This window comes from Argiope bruennichi, chromosome X1 (assembly GCF_947563725.1).
Source record: "Argiope bruennichi chromosome X1, qqArgBrue1.1, whole genome shotgun sequence".
In the NCBI taxonomy this organism is placed as follows: Eukaryota; Metazoa; Arthropoda; class Arachnida; order Araneae; family Araneidae; genus Argiope; species Argiope bruennichi.
The window spans coordinates 97178188-97200055 of NC_079162.1; the positions used below are offsets into that span (position 1 = coordinate 97178188).

The following is a 21868-nucleotide window of genomic DNA, read 5'->3' on the forward strand; positions in this document are numbered from 1 at the left end:
TTAAAACATATTTAGTTTTATTAATTTTAAATCGATAGTTTGAATTAATTTCTTTTTAGTGACAAAAAGAATTTTCATATACATTTTTAAAAACTTTGAAAGAACATAAGTGAAAGATGCTTTGAAAGACACTTTTTAATAATATATGTTCAAAGGTATTTATATTAAACAACTCCTAAACATTTTAAAAAGTCAGTTATGTCTGATATTGTAGCAAGAAAATTAATTACACAAAGACTGTATCAAATACTTCAAAAACAAAGATAAGAAAATGTAATAAAAAATAACAACTATAAAATTAATTTCGACAAGTCAGTTTTAAATAAAAACTTTTTAATGAGACTACATTGCCAAATAAGAAATATATTTGAACAAAACAAAATGCGAACAACAAAAATACGTATTTGTTTAACCCTTTCCGGAGCGGTGGTCGCAAAACAGGACGCCAAATTTAAAATTTTCTATAAAAAAACTATTGGCTTTAAAATACCAAAAATTGCTGGAAAAAGTAGCATTTAGTTTAATTTTAGAAAAATAGATGGCAGCCTGAGCAATTTTTTGTTTCTTTTTATGTTAAAAATACTCAGATTTTTTGCTTCAAATTTGGGAATTTTTTAAGAAATTAAATTTTATTAAAATCAATCACCCACTTTCCAACAGTATCCATGAGATTTTAAATAATAATTTTGCTTAATCTTGAAATTAATTTAAGTACAAGTCAAATTAGCTGATTCACAGATGTCCTCATTTGAGTACACTGCCCGTCTAGGATGTCTGTTTCTTCATTCGCCTCTCTTCTAGTGAAAAGTGTAATTTGATACTTTGCAGAGAAGGATGTGATATTGACTCTGTGTTCGGTGGGAGTTTTGTTAATTTATCTTCGGATTCGAGAAAAGGAAAGCCATGTTTGAATCAAACGACATTTCACATTTAACATTTGCCCCCCCCCCCTTTTTTCCTAGACTGCTACTTATGTTTCACCCTCATGTTCTGCACATATTTAATTTTATATAGCCATAGTTTTTTATTAACTTTTTTTCATTATTATTATAGCATCCAGCATGTAAAAATTGTCCAGCGAAAGATAAAAAGAATGTTCAATATATGCCCATCAAGTATCCCCTTCGAAAACATTTGCTGTGCAGTATAAAAAAATGTGCACAAAACTCGAACAATGTGCAAAACAATAACTTCTCATTCTGGGTTACACGAAAATACACTCCCACATGCTTTGAGAAAGTTCATGCCAAATAATAAGTTATATTTAATTTCGTTTCTTATTTGATATTTTTCATTTCATTAATTAATGAAATTTAATAGTAAATATTTATTTTTATCATTTTAATCAGATACTTTTTTATTTATTTATAAGATTTAGTTTAGAATTTCTGTTGTAAATATATATTTTGTATATTTAATATCTTAAATGATTCAGATTACCCAGAACATGAATGAATGCGTTTATAAACCTAAAGTATTCATAATTACTGCTGCTGCCATAAGGAATTTAAGCAAATATTTCGAAAGATTATTTTTACACAGAAATTGCTCTAGACGGGCAATGTTCTCATTTGAGGACAACACCCCCTGCAAAAGGAGTCAAGTTAAAAAAAATTTTTGACTGCGAAATCCATGTGTATACAACCTATTAATCACATTGATTGTTTTTTTTTTTCAGTATATTTTAAACATTTTAATGACCCGTGCCGGAAGGGGTTAAAGGATACAATAAAATAAAAAGTGTACAACATTCAAAATGTAATTTACAGATCTTTTCATCTATAGAATTGAATCTACTACAGACAGTTTGTGAACTCATATGATTTTCACGTGCACATAACAATAAACATAAGTAGAGACAAAGTATTAAACAATCTTGCTGGACAAGGCATTAAGTCTATCCAGCAAGCTGTTCATAAAGTTTCGGAACATAGGAATCCCACTTTGCCTGGAAAAAATTACCAGCCACAGGTTCACCCAAGTTGTATTTCCTTGCAAAATTTGAAATCTTGAAGTTTCCACGATGATCTCCTGATGTGTTAGTTAATCGCTTTTCATCTGGATTAATAGGCCCAGGTTGTTTGTAAATCATGAGCACATATCTGTGAAAACCTAAAACATAGAGAAAAAAAAACATACAGTAAAAATTAAATTATTTCAATGTAATGACTTTAAAATCAGCCTTTCTATTATATTCACTATTAAATTATCCTAATTAAATTTTCCTCATCGAGAACATTATTTCAATTAAAAAAAATGCAATTTCAGGAAAAATAAATAATATATATTACCCATGCTAATGTAACAATGGTTAGTATATTAACACATGTATTTGTAATATAACTTAGTTTCCTGTTATACAATGTTTAATTGAAAAATACTGGCTTTTGTATTAAATTAAAGCTTTATGATTATTTAAATGAGCATTTCAAATGAAATCAAATAATTTTGACAAGATAAATGTTGATGCTTTGGGGCGGGAGGAATTAAGATTAATATATAAATTAGATATAAAAAATGTTCTGCAGGATATTTATATTAATTACAATACTACATAAAATTAAAATTTTTATCACAAAACGAATCGAAATCTCATTCAAATAAAACCCAAAGAAACGTTGCTTCACCTACGCAATTCACACTTAATTCAAAATTCAGAGCTTTCGGCCTAGGAGATGTAGAAAATTGGTCTCGACTATGATTGTTTTACCAAAAAACAAATATTAGAAACTTTTAGAATCATTTAAATCACATGGAATGCAAATGGTTTAATAATTAAAAAAGTGGAGTGTCTTTCATGAGAAAACAATTTCTTCACAATCATTAACCACAGTACGAATTTAAATTAAACCTTTAGGTTATTTATTATAAACTTTCTTTAAATTTGAAACCATAAAGCTTTCCTTCTGTTTGTTACAAATTACAGCGTCTAAAGAGTAGGTGTATTCACTTTCATTTGTATATATTGCATAATCTTTCTTGCACATTGGTCATTTCTATAAATACCTCATGCACTAAACATATGTGTTTGAGAGTTCTGGAGTTTTCTCTTAATAAGGAGTAACCTGATATGCAGGCCAGCTGCAGGGAATGAGTCCCCCTACATGGTGTCAGAAATGGGATAAAAAGTCCCCTTCATTCTTTGTGTGGCGTGTCTTAAACAATTTCCCTTGTGCGTAACGAGCAGTTTGAGGAACTAATGGCTTCGAATTCAGCTAGGTGAGTGCGAATTTTGCATTTAAATTGAATTTGGGCGTTGTAATCGTAATAGAATTGAAGCACATGCTTTAGGTCAGTTGAGTTCAGGAAATAGCTTGTTATTGTGTTGGAAGTAATAAGTGTGTAGCCGAGTTCAAACAATCCTGTTAGTTAATTTGTTATATTGTGTGCATGTTTTATTGTCATGAATTGTTTATATTGGGTTTGATAAGCTTTAGTGAGATAAGAAAACGTCTGTTATCACTGTTGTTTAAGGAAAGATGAGTTGAACCTCATTGCTGAAGAATTGGGTATAAATGTACCAAGTGGCACAAAAATTGATTTAAAAATTCTAATTAAAAATAATGATATTGATTTTATGTAATGGCGTAATTGAGGGAAAAAAATAAACTTGTGAATGAAAAATTAGATAATGAATTAAAGTTAGAATTGAAGAAAATTCAGTTAGCGAACGCAGATCAAGAGTTGGAATTGGCGAAGATTGAAAAATTTATATGTCGAAAGTGAAGAGTAGTGATCAATGCATTTTATGTGAGGATAAGAGAGATACCCATTCTTTGAATAGGTGCCATAAGTTTCAAAAATTCCTGTTAATGAGAGAATGAAAATTCCAAAATCGCAGAGCTTGTGCTATACGAATTTATTGCCAAATTGCAATGCTATGGGATGTAACTCAAAGAATTATTTCTGGGGAAGCCTCACCACCGATTGGTTCATTTTACCAAACAGGAAAGAGAGACGCTAGATTCTCCTTTGGAAATTGATGAGTCAGTACAGTGTAATAATTAATCGATTTTGAAATCAAGTGTATTACTACCTACTTACAGCGCTTGTGCTTCCAATCCTGAGTCTAATATGAGCAAAACTAAGAGAATTTTATGTGACAACGGGAGTCAGAGAACTTGGTGCTCGAAATCATTGGCTAAAAATTTAAAATTAAAACCTATTCGATAAAAGAGGCTATCCATTTTTTCGTTCGCTGCAACCATACCAGTCGAAAAAACATATGATGTCGCTAAAGTGAATGCTGGCAGATACGACCATAAACAGATTAGAATTGAAGTATTGATAATAAGAACATTAACAAGTGCCCCGCTTCAGATCACCAACAAAGAGGTAAAAAGGATAATGCCGGGATAGCCTGGTTGGTAGAGCGTTGGATTCGCGTCCCTTAAGTTGCGAGTTCGAATCCCGCTGGCCGAAGATTCCTCGCGTGCTTGGTGACTGACGCGAGTATAAATATGTCGTGGTCACAAAGTCCTACATGTAGAGAGTAATGCCACTGGTGGTAGTGGATCAGGGGTGATCGTTCTCTGATTCAGGTCTAAATTACGATCTGTGGATGAGTGAATGAAGTCCGCCCCGTAAAAAGGATTGTGACAAGTGTGTAGCTAAGTCGTTCTCTTGGCCCTAGATGGCGCTACTATAAAAAAACAAGAGACGCCCCCCCCGGCTTAAAATCGCTGTCTTCGTAACAACGGGCTTGTCCATGGCAAGTGCCATAAGAAACAACAAACAGGATAATGCAGCTACGCGGATTGTTCCCAGCCGATTCTTCTCAAAGTCCCAAAAATATTGACGTCTTAAGGGGCATGGATGTCTTCTGGAAGAAAATCGAAGATTCTCAGTTCCAAAAAATAAACAACTTGCGTCCGTATGATTTTTTTTTATTTCGCAACACAAGGAACATAGGAAAATAATTCAACCCCTGCTGCTTCAGGAGCATTCCACATGAGGGAAGAGGGAAAAGTGAGTGTGACTGACAAGAATGTAACAGAAAATGTTTTGTTGAAAATGGGAGATATGAAACTAATTGTTATAGAAAGTCAAAACAGTTACAGTTTAGCTAAGAAACGCTTCGACGATTTAGAGTTTTCTTTAAAAAACAAACGGGATGAGAATCAATATTAAAAAATAATAACAATTTTTAAAGGGAATTATTGAATGTAGAAGAGACGAAAATGAATATTTTATGCCCCACAAAGCAGTCGTTAGAGAAGATAAAGAAACAACAAAGTTTGAAATCTAGAGGTCATTTATCTTTGAATGAATGTTTGAAAACAGACCCGTAACTTAATTCTACTGTTCTAGACGTAATTCTCAATTTTCGTAAATTTAAAAAGAGCATTTAAAGTGGATATAGAAAAAGGCCTTTTTAATTATTGGAATTTCTGAAAGTGAAAGAAAGTATCTAAAACTTCTTTAGCATTCGAATAATCACAATTAAGAGCGCAAATTTATAAGAATAAAATGCTTACCTTTCGGTTGTAAAACATCTTCATTTATTTTAAATGCCTTGATTAGGAATCATATTAAAAAACTGAATCCAACAAACCTAACCCTATTGCAATGTTAAATTCTGGATTGTATATCAACGATTTGTATCGTAACGAACGCAGAGCAAAGGAATTTAGCTCTTGGCGAGGTTTTGCCGAAAAATTAAGCGACAGCCGGGATGATTTGGCGAAAGGAATGTTCGATGCCTTTCGCGCAGGTTCCGAGGCGCCTAGTGCTCCCCCTCCTCTATATAAACAGTAGGGCTACCTCGTCGGGCGTTGAATACAACCCTGAACATAATATCAAGAAATGTACTTTTACTCTAAAATCAAAACAATATCCCAACTCCTAGCTGTCATGACCAACTAAACCCATTGCCATCCCTTGTAAAAGCATGCTGATTGGCTCTGAACAAACAATAGATTATCCTAAGCAGTAAACCTAATTTCTTGCCGGCAACATTCTCCGATCTCCAATGCAACCCAACTCACCCTCCCCGCTGCAGCTGAATTGCTATTGGACGGCGTTCCACCATCCTCTTCCCTCTCCACCAAGAGACTGATCTGCTTCGCAGAGCCACAATGTCAACAAGCACACAAGGAAGACAAAGTCCAGGTCATTCAGCGAAGCCATGTTCAATTTCCTCTAAACTACCACCACTACAAGAGATAGCTTCGGATGAAGCGGGCTCTCCTTGAACTGTACAAGTCTTCGTCGGGCGCTGAATCGCGAAATGTTCTTTCGCGCTGAGTTTGAGTTCGCTATTTTTGTTGTGCTGCCGCTGAAAAGCTATCAGTTGCGGCGTTATGTTTACCTGTCTTTGCGGACTGTGTTTACTGTGCGCAAGTCTGTATTTGCACTGTTAGTAGTCACTGACTGCTGGATTGATCTCTCTGAAGTCCTCCTTCGTAAACCCCTCCAGTAAATAAATTTGTTTGTGGTGCCCTCGTAAAAAGTCCATTCAATCTGAACCCATTACAGTAAAAAGTTAACAGTATTGCTAGGGTTAAATTGGTAAATAATAAATTCAGTAAATAATTTGAAAACATTAAACAGTAATAAGCGTTGTGTTTTACAAACGGCAGCAAGGATTTTCGATCCGGTTACATTGGTAGCTCCATTTGTCGCGCCGATTAAGTGTTTAATGAATTAAATATGGGAGAGAGGAATAGATTGGGATGATAACTGACCAGAGGATTTGCGATATAAATGGCTTAAATAGTGTGACGAGGTTGAAAAAACAAAGGAAATAGTAATACCGAAGAACTGCTAACAGGATTCTGGAAATGGACAAGTTGAGGTGCATATTTTCTGTGATGCCTTGCCAAAGGCTTATGGAGTAGTAGCTTATTTATAATACTCTGAGAATGGAAAATGCAGTTTCTTTTTTTATGTCAAAAAATAGAGTTGCTTTTTTAAAAAAATTAACTTTGCCGCGTTTAGAATTGATGGGAGAAGAGATAGGTGCCAGAATGGGAAAATATTTCTAAGCCATTTTCGGTGAACTGGTTCATAAATTTGTGTTTTGGACGGATCCGATAATAGTTCTGTAAGAAATGCGTAAAAAGGTGGAAATAATTTGTTGCGAATCGAGTTTTGTCGATGCAAGAGAGTTCAATGTTGGTTTCATTATGAAAACCCTGCTGATTTATTGACCAGAAGTGTTACAGCTGACTGTTTAAAAAGAAGGGAGTTATGGTGGTATAGTCCTAATTGGCTTCGGGAAGACAGGGATTGTTGGCCTAAGCAATATTGTGCAGAAAAGGAGGTATTGTGAAAAGTTTTGGCGTTAAGCCAGAATTTGAAAACTCTTGGTCTTTTTCAAGTTGGAATAAATTGCTAAGAGTTATGGCATGGTACTATCATATCAAATATTTACAAGGAGGAATTCAATAACTGAATTCAGCAGTCCAACTTATTAGATTATTGGTGCATGATCTGTCATCTGCAGAGCTGGGAAAGAATGTGTGACCTGTGCGCGACTGAACTTTCCGGTTGAGTAATGGCTAATTTACCATCGTCGCAAGTCAATCCTGGAAGAGCTTTCCTTAGAAATGGTAGTGATTTTTGTGGACCATTCTCAGTCACCTTTCGAAGTGGGAGAGGTATAAAACCCCTATAAATGTCCGTCTCTGCATTCGTCTATTTCACAACAAAGGGGATACACTTGGAGTTCATCTGAGTACCGATGCGTGTCTTGCTGGACTCGAGCGTTTCATCGAATGCCGGGGAAAACCGCTCGAAATATATAGTGATTGTGACATCAACTTTGTTGCAGCAAAACATAATTTGCGACCGTGGCATTCAAAGTTAATCAGTTATTACCTGACCAGTGAAGGTATCGTTTAGAAACGGATCGTTCCGTCTGCGTCACATTGTGAGAAGCAGATATGAAATCTGTGAAATTTGACTTAAAACGAGTTGTAGGAACACAAATCCTTTCACAAGAAGAGTTTAATACAACTCTAGAAGAGAATGAGGCAGTATTAAATTCAAGGCCTTTAATTGCAGCGTCTCACGATCCTAATGCCCTTTCTGTGATAACACTCGGCGATTTCCAATTTCCAGGGTTACCACTCAAATCTAGAAATAAAAATCCCTGTGTGTTTTCTCTGTACGTATACGGAAGATACGAGAAAATGCGCGAATAGCACTCATATGATAGTTATAATGAGTGGAAAAAGCAAGGAAAGGAAACAATTCAACGTTATACGCAATATTATATTAAAAGAAGGTTTATATTTACATACAAAAAAAATATCTTTATTATCTATAATTTAGCAAGACTAAATACAGTCCTGGTCAAAGGATTACATAACTCTGTTGCTTCGCAACAAGTGGAGAAATCTTTCTGATAATTTAAAAGTGAATGACTTAGTACTAGTGAAAAACCTTAACTTACCGCCAATTAAATGGAAAATGGCAAGAGTTTTGGACACTTTTGAATGAGCTGACAGTTATGCTTTAGAAATAAAAGCGCCAATTCATAAATTAAGAATCAATAGGTAACTGAATCAATGTCTTTACATTATGAATTTTGCTAATTGTTTGCATTTTTATTACAGAAAATATAATCTCGAGTTCCAGAATGCATGTAGTCTTCTTTACACATATTTTAAATTCTTATTGTGTGGTGTATTGTTAGTTAGTTGATTTAATTGCATTATTAATGCAGTTTTTATAATTTTCTATATTTTATTTGTTTTAGTGAAGTCAGTTTATTAGCGAATAAATTTTGGATGAAACTAATATTATAGAATTTACTGAATTTGCAATTTTATTATTTGTTATTGAAAATCAAGATTTTCATTATTTACTTCCAACTCCAAATGAAGATCGTGATTTATATTGTATTGAATGACCTGGTCTTGGGAGACCAGGATGTTACGAATTACAATGTCTAAAAAATAGGTGGTGGTGGTTCACTTTCAATTGTATGTATTACATACTCTTTCTTGTACATCAGCCACTTCTGCAAATACCTTGTGCAATAAAACATGTCGTGTTAGAGAGCTCTGGAGTTTTTTCTAAACAAGGTGTAACACAATATGCAGGCTAGCTGCAGGGAGTGTCTCCTACACTATTACTTTACATTAAAATCAAAATTTGTTAGTTATGTGTAAATGTCAAAAAGATAAAAAAAATTTTCTAAGTAACAAATTTAATATCTAAAGAACTCATCAAAATTAAGACTTGATCATGTTTAACTTTATATTCTTGTAATTATTGCAAATGGATCTTGTAATACTTAACCAAAATTCAAAACAGAAATTTTTTTAATGCATCAGTTTTCAGTAATTTTCTCTAACAACAAATGCTATGCATGCTAAATATTCTAATGCTGCAAAGCATGCGACTTCTGGCCAAATTTATAATATGAAGTTACTATACTTGGTGAGTCTCTGCCAAACAAAATTACGATGGCTGAGAAATATGAAAGTAAACCTTTTCATATATAAAACTTTCATCAGACATTATACTTTGATAACAAAAAATATCCATTTAACTAAAGCAGCCATTTTTTTTTTTTAATTTCAGTTAGGCTACTGTAAGAAATGCTTCTACAACAAGTATGCATACTTCGCTTTTACAGAGCCCTAAACTGTATTCCAACTCATTTTACTTTCAATCCAGCCTTTAAAAATAAAAGCAGTCAATATTTTGAAAAAAAAAAAATTCTTTTAACTGTTTTTAAAATACTTGGTTAAAAAATTTATTTGCACAAAACTTTTAAAAATTTTAAATTTTGCATAAAACTTGATATCTTTAAATGGCGAGCTTGCATTTAAAAAATTAACTTTTGTTCACTATATTATGGATACTTTGAAAGTACTCCAGGAAATGTTAACAAAATCAAAATCCTAAGGATACTCTACTGGAAATTAATTTTCTTAATGCCTTTTTATTTATTTATTTTATTTTTTGTATTTACAACTATTTAATATTTAATTTACCCTCCCAAAATTTGTCTTTTTTTTTTCTTTTCTATAACCCTTTTTTATTAAGGACTGCAATGACAAATAGCGTCACGTTTAATCAAACAAAAATACTAATTTTATTTAAAAGTAAATAAGTCACTTAAGCTTGATTATTTCTTTTATTATAAAAAATTATAGAAGATGATCAAATGATAATACTTTCAATTGTTTTAAGATACAACCAGAGGATTTAGAAGCCAATAAACTAAGGTAAATAGATCAAAACATCTACAAATATAATGCAAAAAAATTACACCACCCAACACAGAGCAGAACATTTTAATGTGTCTAAATAAAATTTAATTGGATTATTTTGTTTGTTCTAGTGTATTTGCTGTATTGTCTAGTAGTACACTATTAGTATTAATGTATCTGTTTAAATGCCAAATTCATTTTCTAACATTTATGTACATGGAATAATTGAAACACCAAGACAAACCATAATAACATTTCCTAAAACAAAGCTCATATTTGAATGGAACTGGGAAAACATGATGAAAAGCAAATTTTTATAGTGTATGAAGTTAAGAAAGTGATTAATTTTGTGAATTTGGTTTGGGTATGTAAATAGTGCGACACAAATCTAAGATACTTACAAGCACAGCTTAAAACACACAAATGATTATTCTTTGATTCAAGGGGGGGGGGAGATGCCTTGCTGCTTTATTGTAATATCAACTCTAATTACTTAATCATTCAAAAAAAAATATACGGAAATATTGATCATTTACATAAAAATATTAAATCAAAATAAAATATTCATTAATGACTTGCAGATGCTATAGAAGCTTTTCAATCAATAGAAAAAGTTAGTATCCATGTTCCTTTGTGAATAGGATAAATGAGATTAGATAATTAAACAAGATAATAGTTATTTAAAAAAATACCCTAATATCAAGTTCTTAAAATTTGACTACACACCTTGTAAAATATTCTATCTTAAAAAGATAAGCAGCTTATAAGCAATTTTTAAGCACCTTTGAGGAAAAAATTAAGGACCAACATTAGCATTACAAGTTATGATGAAATTCACAAAGAAAAATACTATTCAATTTTAAAAAACAGAAACAGAGAATACCACCAGTGGCTGCTGCATATTTTTCATAAACATTAAAGTTACATAAAATGTTTTTCTCCAAGTTTCTCATTAAAATCTAATTCAAGCACTTTCAATCCATATCTGAAATACTTTATTTGCATTAGTCTATTAAGAAGAAAAATATCTCATTGACACTTCATTAACATTTCAATTTCTTAGTAAGAAAAAAAAAAAGTTAAGAGCATTAGTAAACAAATCTGGAATTTTAAAAAAAATGTAAAATTTTATTAACTATACAAAAAAAGTTTTCTGTTTCTTTTTAAAAATTTTGCTAAAAACTCATTAGATTTTTTTAGCAGTGAAAAGTCTTTGGTTTGCTCAGATTGTTCAGCAAGTACAATAGCATAACATTCAATTTCAGCAATTCCTTTTTCAAAGAGAAATTTTTTTCCCCCTATAAAGAGACTGATGAATCAGATTCCGTCTTTTCTTTATGACATTGGCAGCAATTTCTTTAGCTCTTTGTTCCTCCAAAAACAAATGATATTTTGAATGGGTTGCTGGTACTGATATTCTTTATGAATAAAATTCACAGGGAAAAAAATCCTTTCATTGTTATGTATCTGGCAACAGCCAGATTAGAGAAAGGAACTGTTATGTATCTGGCAACAGCCAGATTAGAGAACCTTCCAGGCTGTGTGACGCACGCGTGCTTTTTTACTTGTTTGGGTTCCGTAGTTCTTCGTATTGTACATGTTCGGTGTAGTAGTTGCTATGCTCGTTCGTGCCTGTGCATCTTAATGCTAATAAATGTTCTTTGCTTGTATGTAAAACGAATCGTATCATCTCTCGGTCTACCTGGCATACATGACAAAAGAATTGGCGACGAGGATGGGATCTTCGAACATTAGTTTTGAATCTTATGATGCGTCTGTGGAAGACTGGTCCAGTTATGTGGAACGTTTAGAATCTTACTTCGTTGTTAATGGGATAGAAGATAAAATGAAAGTCCCTGCTATTTTAAGCCTTATGGGAGCAACAACGTATAAATTGTTAAAGAATCTGGCCACTCCGAACATTCCTTCTGAATTGACTTATCAAGATATCGTAAAATTACTTTCGGAACATTTGAATCCTAAACCACTGGAGATGACAGAACGGTTTCGTTTCTACAAGAGGAAGCAATTTAAAGGTGAGTCCATTGCAAATTATTGTGCCGAATTACAAAAACTGTCGATACACTGTAACTTTGGGAACAATTTAAGTACGATGCTTCGCGATAAATTGGTGATGGGTCTCATAAACGAAAATATACAGAAAAAGCTGTTAGCAGAGGATAAGTTAACATACGAAAAAGCTAACAGCATTGCATTCGCAATGGAATCTGCTCAGAGAGATGTGTGTGAAATTCAGAATCAAATGGTATCGATAAAAAAATTACATAGTTCGCAAGATAAAACTATCAAAAAAGATTTTTCTAAATTTAAGAAATCTGAACCTACAAAGAAGTTTGATAAATCTCGGAAATGTTACAGATGTGATCGTACTCAACATTTAGCTCACGAATGTAAGCACAAGTACACTCAGTGTAGGAATTGCTTAAAGAACGGGCATTTGGCAAAAGTCTGCCGCTCAAAACGTAACGAAACAGTTAAACAAATAGAATCTTGTTCTGAAACTGTACCAGTTAATAGCGTTAAATCACCACGACATGCAAGGGATAAGATTTTATTAGAAATTTTTGTTGAAGGGAATAAATGTTTATTTGAATTAGATACTGGAGCTGCTATTAGTTGTATGAATGTGAATGAATTTAAGAAACTTTGTCCGGGTGTAGCCATTAAGCCTACCAAATTATTGCTTAGGAATTTCGATAATTCTATGATAACATCAGCTGGCCAAGCAGTGGTGCAAATTCAATACAAAGATCAAATTAATACAGAAACTATTTATTTGGTACATGCAAAAGTAAACGCAGTTTTTGGTCGTGAATGGTTGAGAAATTTCCAATTAGACTGGAGCTCAATTAAAGCAGTTCGGGTTGAAAATTGAAATTCTCGAACCAATAAATTAAATATCTTGCTTCAAAAGTATGAGAAAATTTTTTCTCCGGGTATCGGGAAACTGGAAATGTTTTGTTGCCGTCTTCAAATGAAACCTAATTACAAACCGGTATTTTTTAAACCTCGACCAGTACTATTTGCTTTAAAAGAAAGAATAGAAACTGAATTTAATAGGTTAGTCGCAGAAGACATCATTGAGCCGGTGACATATAGTGATTGGGCTACACCAATTGTTCCTGTTATCAAACAGAATGGGAACCTACGAATCTGTGGTGATTATAAGGTGACTATCAACCCGGGACTAAAAATTGAGCAGTATCCTTTACCCCGTATCGAGGACATTTTTGCTGAACTGTCAGGAGGGGAGTTCTTTACTAAAATCGACTTATCTGAGGTATACCTTCAAATGTTAGTTGATGAGCAGGACCGACATCTATTGACGATCAATACTCACAAGGGTTTGTTCCGTTACAAGAGAATGAATTATGGTATAGCCTTAGCTCCGGCAGTGTGGCAGAGAGCCATTGAACAAGTTTTATCAGGCATCGCGGGGGTACACGTATTTTTAGACGATATTACCGTAACGGGGAGAAATGATCAAGAGCATTTTGAAAGGTTAGAATTAGTACTACAGAGACTAGAAGAATATGGTCTCAGAGTAAATAAGCGGAAAAGTGAATTTTTTAAGAAATCTGTGAATTATTGTGGTCATACATTTGATAAATTCGGCCTCCACAAAACACAAGAAAAAATCGATGCAATTACGAAGGTACCAGTTCCAAAAACTGTATCTGATTTGAAGAGTTTTTTGGGTTTAGTCAATTACTACGGAAAATTTATTCCCAACTTATCTACTCGTGTCGCTCCTTTCAATAATTTATTGCAGAAAGGTACTAAATTTTTGTGGACTGCAGAATGTGAAAAAGCTTTCAAGGCATTGAAACAAGAAATTGCTTCAGACCGAATTTTATGCCCTTATGATCCTAAGTTACCTCTTGTATTACAAACTGATGCATCGCCAGTTGGAATAGGAGCAGTTTTAAGTCACATTATGCCAGATGGTTCAGAAAAACCAGCAATGTTTGCATCAAGGCCATTGACTAAAACGGAACGTAATTATTCGCAGATAGACAAGGAAGCATTGAGTATCGTATGGGGAATAAAGAGATTTTATCAATATTTATTTGGTCGACATTTTGATCTCGTAACCGATCATAAACCCCTAGTATCAATTTTCGCACCTAATCGTAGTTTACCATGTCTATCAGCAACACGAATGGTTCATTATGCACTTTTTCTCCAAGCATTCAGTTATACAATCAAGTATCGAAACACAAAGAATCATGGCAATGCCGATGCACTTTCACGGTTACCACTAGCAGTTGACAAGGACTGTGAGTACTTGACTGAAGCAGACGTGACAAATATTTCGCAAGTTGAATTAATGCCTGTTACAGCAACTGACATAGCTAGAGCTACTAAAACTGATAGGAAATTGTTCGAACTGTATGAAAGTTTAAAATCTGGAACTGAATTACCTGTGCCTTGGAAAGGTAGAGAATCTGAATTTTCATTGCAAAATGGTTGCATAATGTATGGTCATAGAGTATGCATTCCTGAAAAGTACCAGAATCAAGTTTTGGAAGAACTTCATGTTGGACATCCTGGAATTGTCAAAATGAAGGCCATAGCTAGAAGCTACTGCTATTGGCAAGGTATTGATGCCAGTATAGCCAATTTTCCTGAAAAGTACCAGAATCAAGTTTTGGAAGAACTTCATGTTGGACATCCTGGAACTGTCAAAATGAAGGCCATAGCTAGAAGCTACTGCTATTGGCAAGGTATTGATGCCAGTATAGCCAATTTTGATCAGAACTGTTCAGCTTGTATCGCAACGAGGAACGAACCAGCAAGGATAAATCGACATTCGTGGGAATGGCCAAATGGACCTTGGCAAAGGATACACGTTGACTACGCTGGTCCTTTTATGGGGAAAATGTTTTTTGTAGTCTCTGATGCATATTCGAAGTGGATAGAAGTCATTCCGATGAAAAATATTACAGCTAGTTTTACAATTCATCATCTTCGTATTCTTTTTGCTCATTATGGAATTCCCTTAACTTTGGTTAGTGATAACGGCGCAAGTTTTACAATTCATCATCTTCGTATTCTTTTTGCTCATTATGGAATTCCCTTAACTTTGGTTAGTGATAACGGTGCAAGTTTTACTAGTTACGAATTTCGACATTTTTTGAAACTGAATAATATTAAACATATAACTTCAGCACCGTACCATCCTGCTACGAACGGACAGGCAGAAAGAATAGTGCAGTTATTCAAAGCTTCGTTGAAATCGAGTAGAGGTGATTCTGGAGATCTAAATGTGAAATTACAAAGATTTTTATTACAGTATAGAATAACTCCACATTCTCTCACGGGAGAAACTCCGAGTGCCTTGTTTTTGAAGGGATGTATTCGCACTAGGCTTGATCTTTTTAAACCAAATTTGAGAGACAAAGTTGTTCAGAAACAGAGTTCGAGACTTGACACAGAATCTATCTTGCGTGAGTTTCAGGAAGGGGAGAAAGTAGCCGTAAGAAATTATTCCGGACCTAACAAATGGAAAATTGGAACAATTATAAACCGAGATGGAACTTTGAGTTATAGCATACAAGTTGGAAATGAAATTTGGAAGAGACACGTAGATCAAATAAGGAAATGTGGGAAGTCGATTGAATTATCCCAAGCTGCTACTGAAATTCGAATTTACGATAAAGAATTGAATTTTCCAGATGAGCCAGTATCCGATGATGTTGCTGAATCGGAACCGCCTGCACCTGTACCTGAAGTTGTCCCTCAACCTAAGGATGTACCTGTATCTGCCACTCCAAGTGATGATATGCTACCTGGGCCTGTACCAGACGCTTCCGGAAAGCCGAAAACTGATGTGCCACTCCGACGCTCAAACCGAATCAGGAGACCTCCAGAGAGACTCGACCTGTGACTCTATATTTTGTCGGGGAGGAACTGTTATGTATCTGGCAACAGCCAGATTAGAGAACCTTCCAGGCTGTGTGACGCACGCGTGCTTTTTTACCTGTTTGGGTTCCGTAGTTCTTCGTATTGTACATGTTCGGTGTAGTTGTTGTTATGCTCGTTCGTGCCTGTGCATCTTAATGCTAATAAATGTTCTTTGCGTGTACGTAAAACGAATCGTATCATCTCTCGGTCTACCTGGCATACATGACATTCATAAAAATACATTTATAAATAAACAGAACAATCTTGATTTTATTCCTTTTCAAATAACTTTCAGTTTATCTTTAAATATGTCGGGAAAAGAGTAAAACAACTAATAAATATATATATAATAATATCGTTTAATTCAATTTTAATTAATTTCCTATTTCTTATCCTAAATTAGTCCCAGTTACTTCATTCTAAAATTTTCTCTTAGTTCCAGTTCCAAATCCTACTTATTTTATTTAATTATTGCTAACACATATTCCTCGTTTTTCACACCACGATTAAAGAGATAAAAATCCCTGGCGCCCACAAAGTTGTTTCAAAAATACCTAAGATTCCCTTTCCTAAGTTAACACATGTCAAAGTAATCCCTATTGGAATCTCGTAATAAACCACTAAAGGTGAAAATACAGTTATTTTCTGTAATCAGCTTCCAAGTCACCTTGGATGCAGCTTCTGTGAAATTGGAACTTTCTCCACTGGAAACCCGATTTGTATTACATTTATATTTATAGCCCTTAGATGTCATAGGCCAATAATTTAGAATTTTCCCTAATCGTCTCAGGTTAACATCGATTCAAAAATATAGCACCCAATTTATATATATATTTTTAAAAGTTAAGGAGAGTGAAATATATAGAAAAAGATTAAGAATTCAAAGTAGAGCTTAATTTTCTGAACAGAATCCATAAAAATAAGTCAATAGTTTTCTAATTTAAATTATGTCACAGAAAATAGAGCATAAAAATAAAATCTTTCATATGTGCTTTTACAGATGCTCATTCCATATTAGAAATGTCAAATTCCCATGAACATTTCGTTTTATATTTATTTTTGAAAGCCTTCAACCTATCAGAGTACTTTTACATACCATTCAATATTCACTTTAGTAAGTCCACAGTGAATTGCGTACATGTTTTGTAATATTGTAAAAAAGAAATACAACTTTTGCACTAAAATTACATGCAGTAAAAATATTTAAATAATTTATTGATATAAATGTTAAAATATAATAACTATTCTGCAAAGAAGTAACCACAGAACAAAAGTGAACAATGAAGTTAAGACACAGCTAAACCCAGTTTCCATAGGTGTATTTCAGGCCAAAACATATTCCCGATGCATACATAGGAGAAACTTCTTTTCAAACTTGGAACTCATTAATGCAAATGAATCAGCAACAAGCATCACTTCCTTTTTTATGGTCAGCACTTTTCATTGAAGGAGACAAAACAATGAAAATTTATTCCTATACTAGGGAAAATCTAACTTCCCGAAAATTTTATTTTATCTTCAGAAAGAAAAATAAGCACCTTTGTAAAATATAAGCACTTTTAAGGCCCTTAAATAAGGACTATAAAAAAATAAGCTGTTTTTAATGACGCCACGCACTGTTTTAACGAAAAACTTTCTGAATTATCTTTAGAAGATAGAAGTCATCTTTAGAACCACAAAACATATGTAGGATCACAACTGATGATTTTATTGTTTTTCTTTGATATATATGGGCCACTAATGATTTTATGCATACCACATTTTCTAATGTACGAAAACAAGACAAACAAATATCTATTTTTAATTTGCCGATTATATTAATCATATCAATTGCAGTTTAAAAGCATGGTAAAAATTACCATGCTTTTTTGTGTTTTCCATTAGTGATATATAGAAAAAAATAAAAGTTAATTCTGCAATGAGAATCAAATCAGATTGCAAATAAATTTCTTCAATAACCGAAATTTTATTTCACCTAATATTTTGTCATCATAGTTTTTTTATTTACAACTCTGAGGCGTTTATTGATATAATAAAATGTTATTTGAAGCAGTATAAAGAAGCCCTGGAATAGAGAAGTGTAGCAATGACATAACAAGCATAAATGATGTGCGTATGGCATTGTCTTTCATTTAAAAAGGGACATTGAAGCTCTAACGTTTGCTCCCATGGCAAGTGGGACATTTATAAACCCTTGTTGTCTGATTGCACCATTACATGGATAAGTCAATGATCTAACTTCCCCTTGATGGACTGATCCAAAATTTGATTTGAATCTTATATTTTAGCATAAAAGTCACGTGGCAAATATTATCTACATAGCTCACAGAACATTTGATTCAAATGTTCATAAATACATGGATACATGCACACTTAATTACATTATTATTATATTCATGGAATCTGAGGTAGAGAAATTTTAAATACATTATAAACAACCACACTGTTCTTATAATAACCTAAAATATTGGTTTCAAGCAATAAATATAAAACAGAAATTTCAATTTTTTTTTCCATAATAAATTATTGGTATACCTTGTATTTACTTTAAAAGTAATTTTAAAATAGTAACCTCAATTTAAAAAAGAAAATATATTTGTATGCAACAGATTTCACTAATGCTTAATATTGAAACAATTTTCAAATCTAACACTAGGTCTAGTTTATTATTAAGCCCTAAAGACACTCACTAATTTACAATCCTAATTTTATTTTAAATCTGAACCCAAGAATGTCATTATAATTTTATATGTGCTAAAAATGAAAATATGATTAGGGCTTTAGCTAACCAGCCATCATTTTGGAGTCTCATAAACATGTATAATAAGCTCTCAAACATTTATACCAAGGCAATCAATCTGAAAATTCATGTAACAGAAGTACCTACATGATGATAGCAGTGGAGTAGTGAGGGTAAGTGATACACCGGATCATAATATGATTCTTCATTTCTATTCATCATCAGTGGTTTATCAAGAATAAATGGCATCAGGCACAAGATATTCTTTTATCTACTTGTGGTACTTCTCTTTAGAAGGTTATCTAGATGCACTAATATTTTGTCTACGCACAGCCCTCTAAGACCTGGTGCATCTATACTCCCCTCTTTCTCCTAGTCATTATGCCACTGGAGTTCAGAATGTTTAGGCTTGATATAAAATACATAAATTTCTACAAGAACTACACAATGGGAAACTATTATTTAGAAATAGCTGGTACCCAAAGTGTTGCTGCCGCAGAAGAAATAATTTTCAAATAGCTATCTAGTGTAATTAGGAATGATAGAAAGAATGATATTTATTTTCTTGTTGACAATGAATACATTCACTGAAATTGAATGATATATAAAGGAGAAGTATAAATAATATTTATTTATTTTGCTTAATTATTCAAGTGCTTAAGAGTAGACAATATTTTTCGTTTTTCCGTCCACAGCAAAAACAAATTTCTTGGCTGTTCAACTTGTGAGCATCCAACATGCAATTGGCCGTATGAAAAACATGGATTTTCTAGGTTCAATCAGCACTTGAATAGCGCCTTTGTTGATGGTCATTGAGAATCTAAGTCGAATGGAGAACTGCAGTTGTTTGAAATCAAAAGGCATGTCGGTGGAAATAATGGGAATGCATGAAATGAGCACAACTTCTCCATTCGACTTTCCATTAAGAATAGTTGCCTCGATTGTTGCTGCATGTTGGTCTTCCGATTCTGATGCATGTGATCGGTTAGCGCATAAGCGTGCTAACCGTATTTCGCTTCTTGCTGCATATTGATCTTGAGATTCTGAAGCACATGAATTTGCAATTCAAAAACCATCTGACTGATTGCTGGCTTGCCGTTCCTTGTTTATTTGAAAAGCTCAAATTCGCTTATTTCTACATGCTGTGGTGGTAGATCTACTAAGTGACGAACGTTTAGGAGGCATATTTTTTGACGAAGCAATTAAAACAATATATGTTTGTAAAAGCGAAAAATCATTTTTCTATTCACTAAATATAAAAATTACTGCTCGCACTGGAAAATTTCCATAATATATAACTTACCTTGATCAGCATTGATGACAATAATTCTATTTTGTATGTACAAGATAAACTCTGAATAATATTTGCAGTTCGACACAGCCAAAATATTGTGCATGTTGAATGACTATATCCTGTGCAGATGACTATTCATTAACGAAAAGAAAAAAAATTGGTGCTTGCAATAAATATTTTAGATTTCATTTCACTCGCATTAGTTGGCATCAATGATAATAATTTTATTTTGTTTGATATACGTGTAATTAACTCTGAATAACATGTGCCGTTTGTCTTTTGTCAATTATTAATTTTAAAATAATGTTGAATAATAGAAACGTATGAAACAATTTGTAAATTTTATTGAGTTCAAAATAAATGCTAATAATTGAACTATGCCTGTAACCTTCGTGCAAGTGCAAGCAATAAGTTGGCAAAGTTTTACTGCGATTGGATGAATGGTACAGCAGAGAATAAAATACGAACAAACAAAAATTCATTTTTATATGTTAGATATCTGAAATGGATAGAAAACATGAACAATCAGGCAAAATGCATAAACATGGGGAATTAAAAGACATCCAATTTAAATAAATCTTCAAAGATTTTTCATTTGTTCTAAAAAATGATTTAAGACAAAATTATAAATTCTCTTTAATTTTCTTTCTGCCTATTGCATTAAAGACATAACTAAACCAGTGTTTTTTTGTTTGCTTTTTAAATAACTTATAAATTATTACAAAATCAATTTCTAAAAAATTTTTTACAGCATTTTTAAACCATTATTTTTAACAGCATAAAATCAACACCTCACAAATATCCTACAAATGAAGAAAAACAAAATCTTGCTAATATAATTTATTGGTACACTGCCAGCAAACTTTAAAACTAAGTTATTTCTTAACTTTCTTTTCCAATGACCTAGATATATATATTCTAAAAAGCTGCCATCTTCCCAAAAATATATTATTGCAGCTATAAATCTAGTTCTCTTCACTGTTTAATTCAAGCAAATTTACTAAATTTTGAACCAAACTGTAGATTTGATGAATGTGCAAAATGTTCACATAAAAAATTTCATTTATTTACAACAAAAAAAAAAAATATCTAACAAAAAATCAATTTATGACACGACAGTGACGAGAAGTACACAAATCAAATTAAATCTATGCAGCAACAGATGAAATAAAAACAGCTGAAAATAATGAAATATTTCCTGAAGATCAAAAATAAACTATTGAATTCTTAGATAAAGCTTTTTCAGTAATATAAAGAAGGTGATTCTCATTTTTTAAAGGTGAGATGTGCAGATTACCAAAGGTCACTGTACTATTTTTTTAAAAAAATAATAACAGAACAATTTATCAAAAAATTCTCACCTGTGCCTTGAGGGGGACCAGCTCCAACATACTCCGACATAACTATCCCATCAGATACTTCTGTTCCAGGAATGTTAACTACAAGCCAATGATGCCATTCGCGATACTTCGGATTAGCACGACTAGGGGCATCTGGATCTATTTCAGAAAAAATATTTCTGCTTTCAGCATACAAAAATTAGAAGTTTTAAATGTCATTAAATAACTTTACTATACTATCAGTGTTTCATAGATTTACAATGCTCTTTAAGTAATGAAGCTATTTACATCTATGTTTCATTAAATAATATATGAAAATCAATATTATGATATGCTTATATATGGAAATAAAATTCATATATTACATACACACACACACATATATATATATATGATA

At 32.8% G+C, this 21868-nt stretch overlaps 1 protein-coding gene across 3 annotated transcripts in view; it reads right to left on the reverse strand.

The window, feature by feature from the left end:
- Nucleotides 1–312: 312 nt before the first annotated feature.
- The window catches only part of LOC129959151 (protein D3-like), a 30422-nt gene continuing 8866 nt past the window's right edge, over nt 313–21868 (reverse strand). For 2 of the 3 annotated variants that reach the window (XM_056071976.1, XM_056071975.1), the window contains exons 4-5: nt 21493–21630; nt 313–2112 (exon numbers count right to left, since the gene is read on the reverse strand). In XM_056071976.1, coding sequence (XP_055927951.1) covers nt 1898–2112; nt 21493–21630 — 353 coding nt within the window. In that variant the 3' untranslated portion in view covers nt 313–1897. Of the gene's footprint in view, nt 2113–20457; nt 20631–21492; nt 21631–21868 lie in introns of those variants that run through there. The other variant, XM_056071977.1, reaches the window with a different exon arrangement.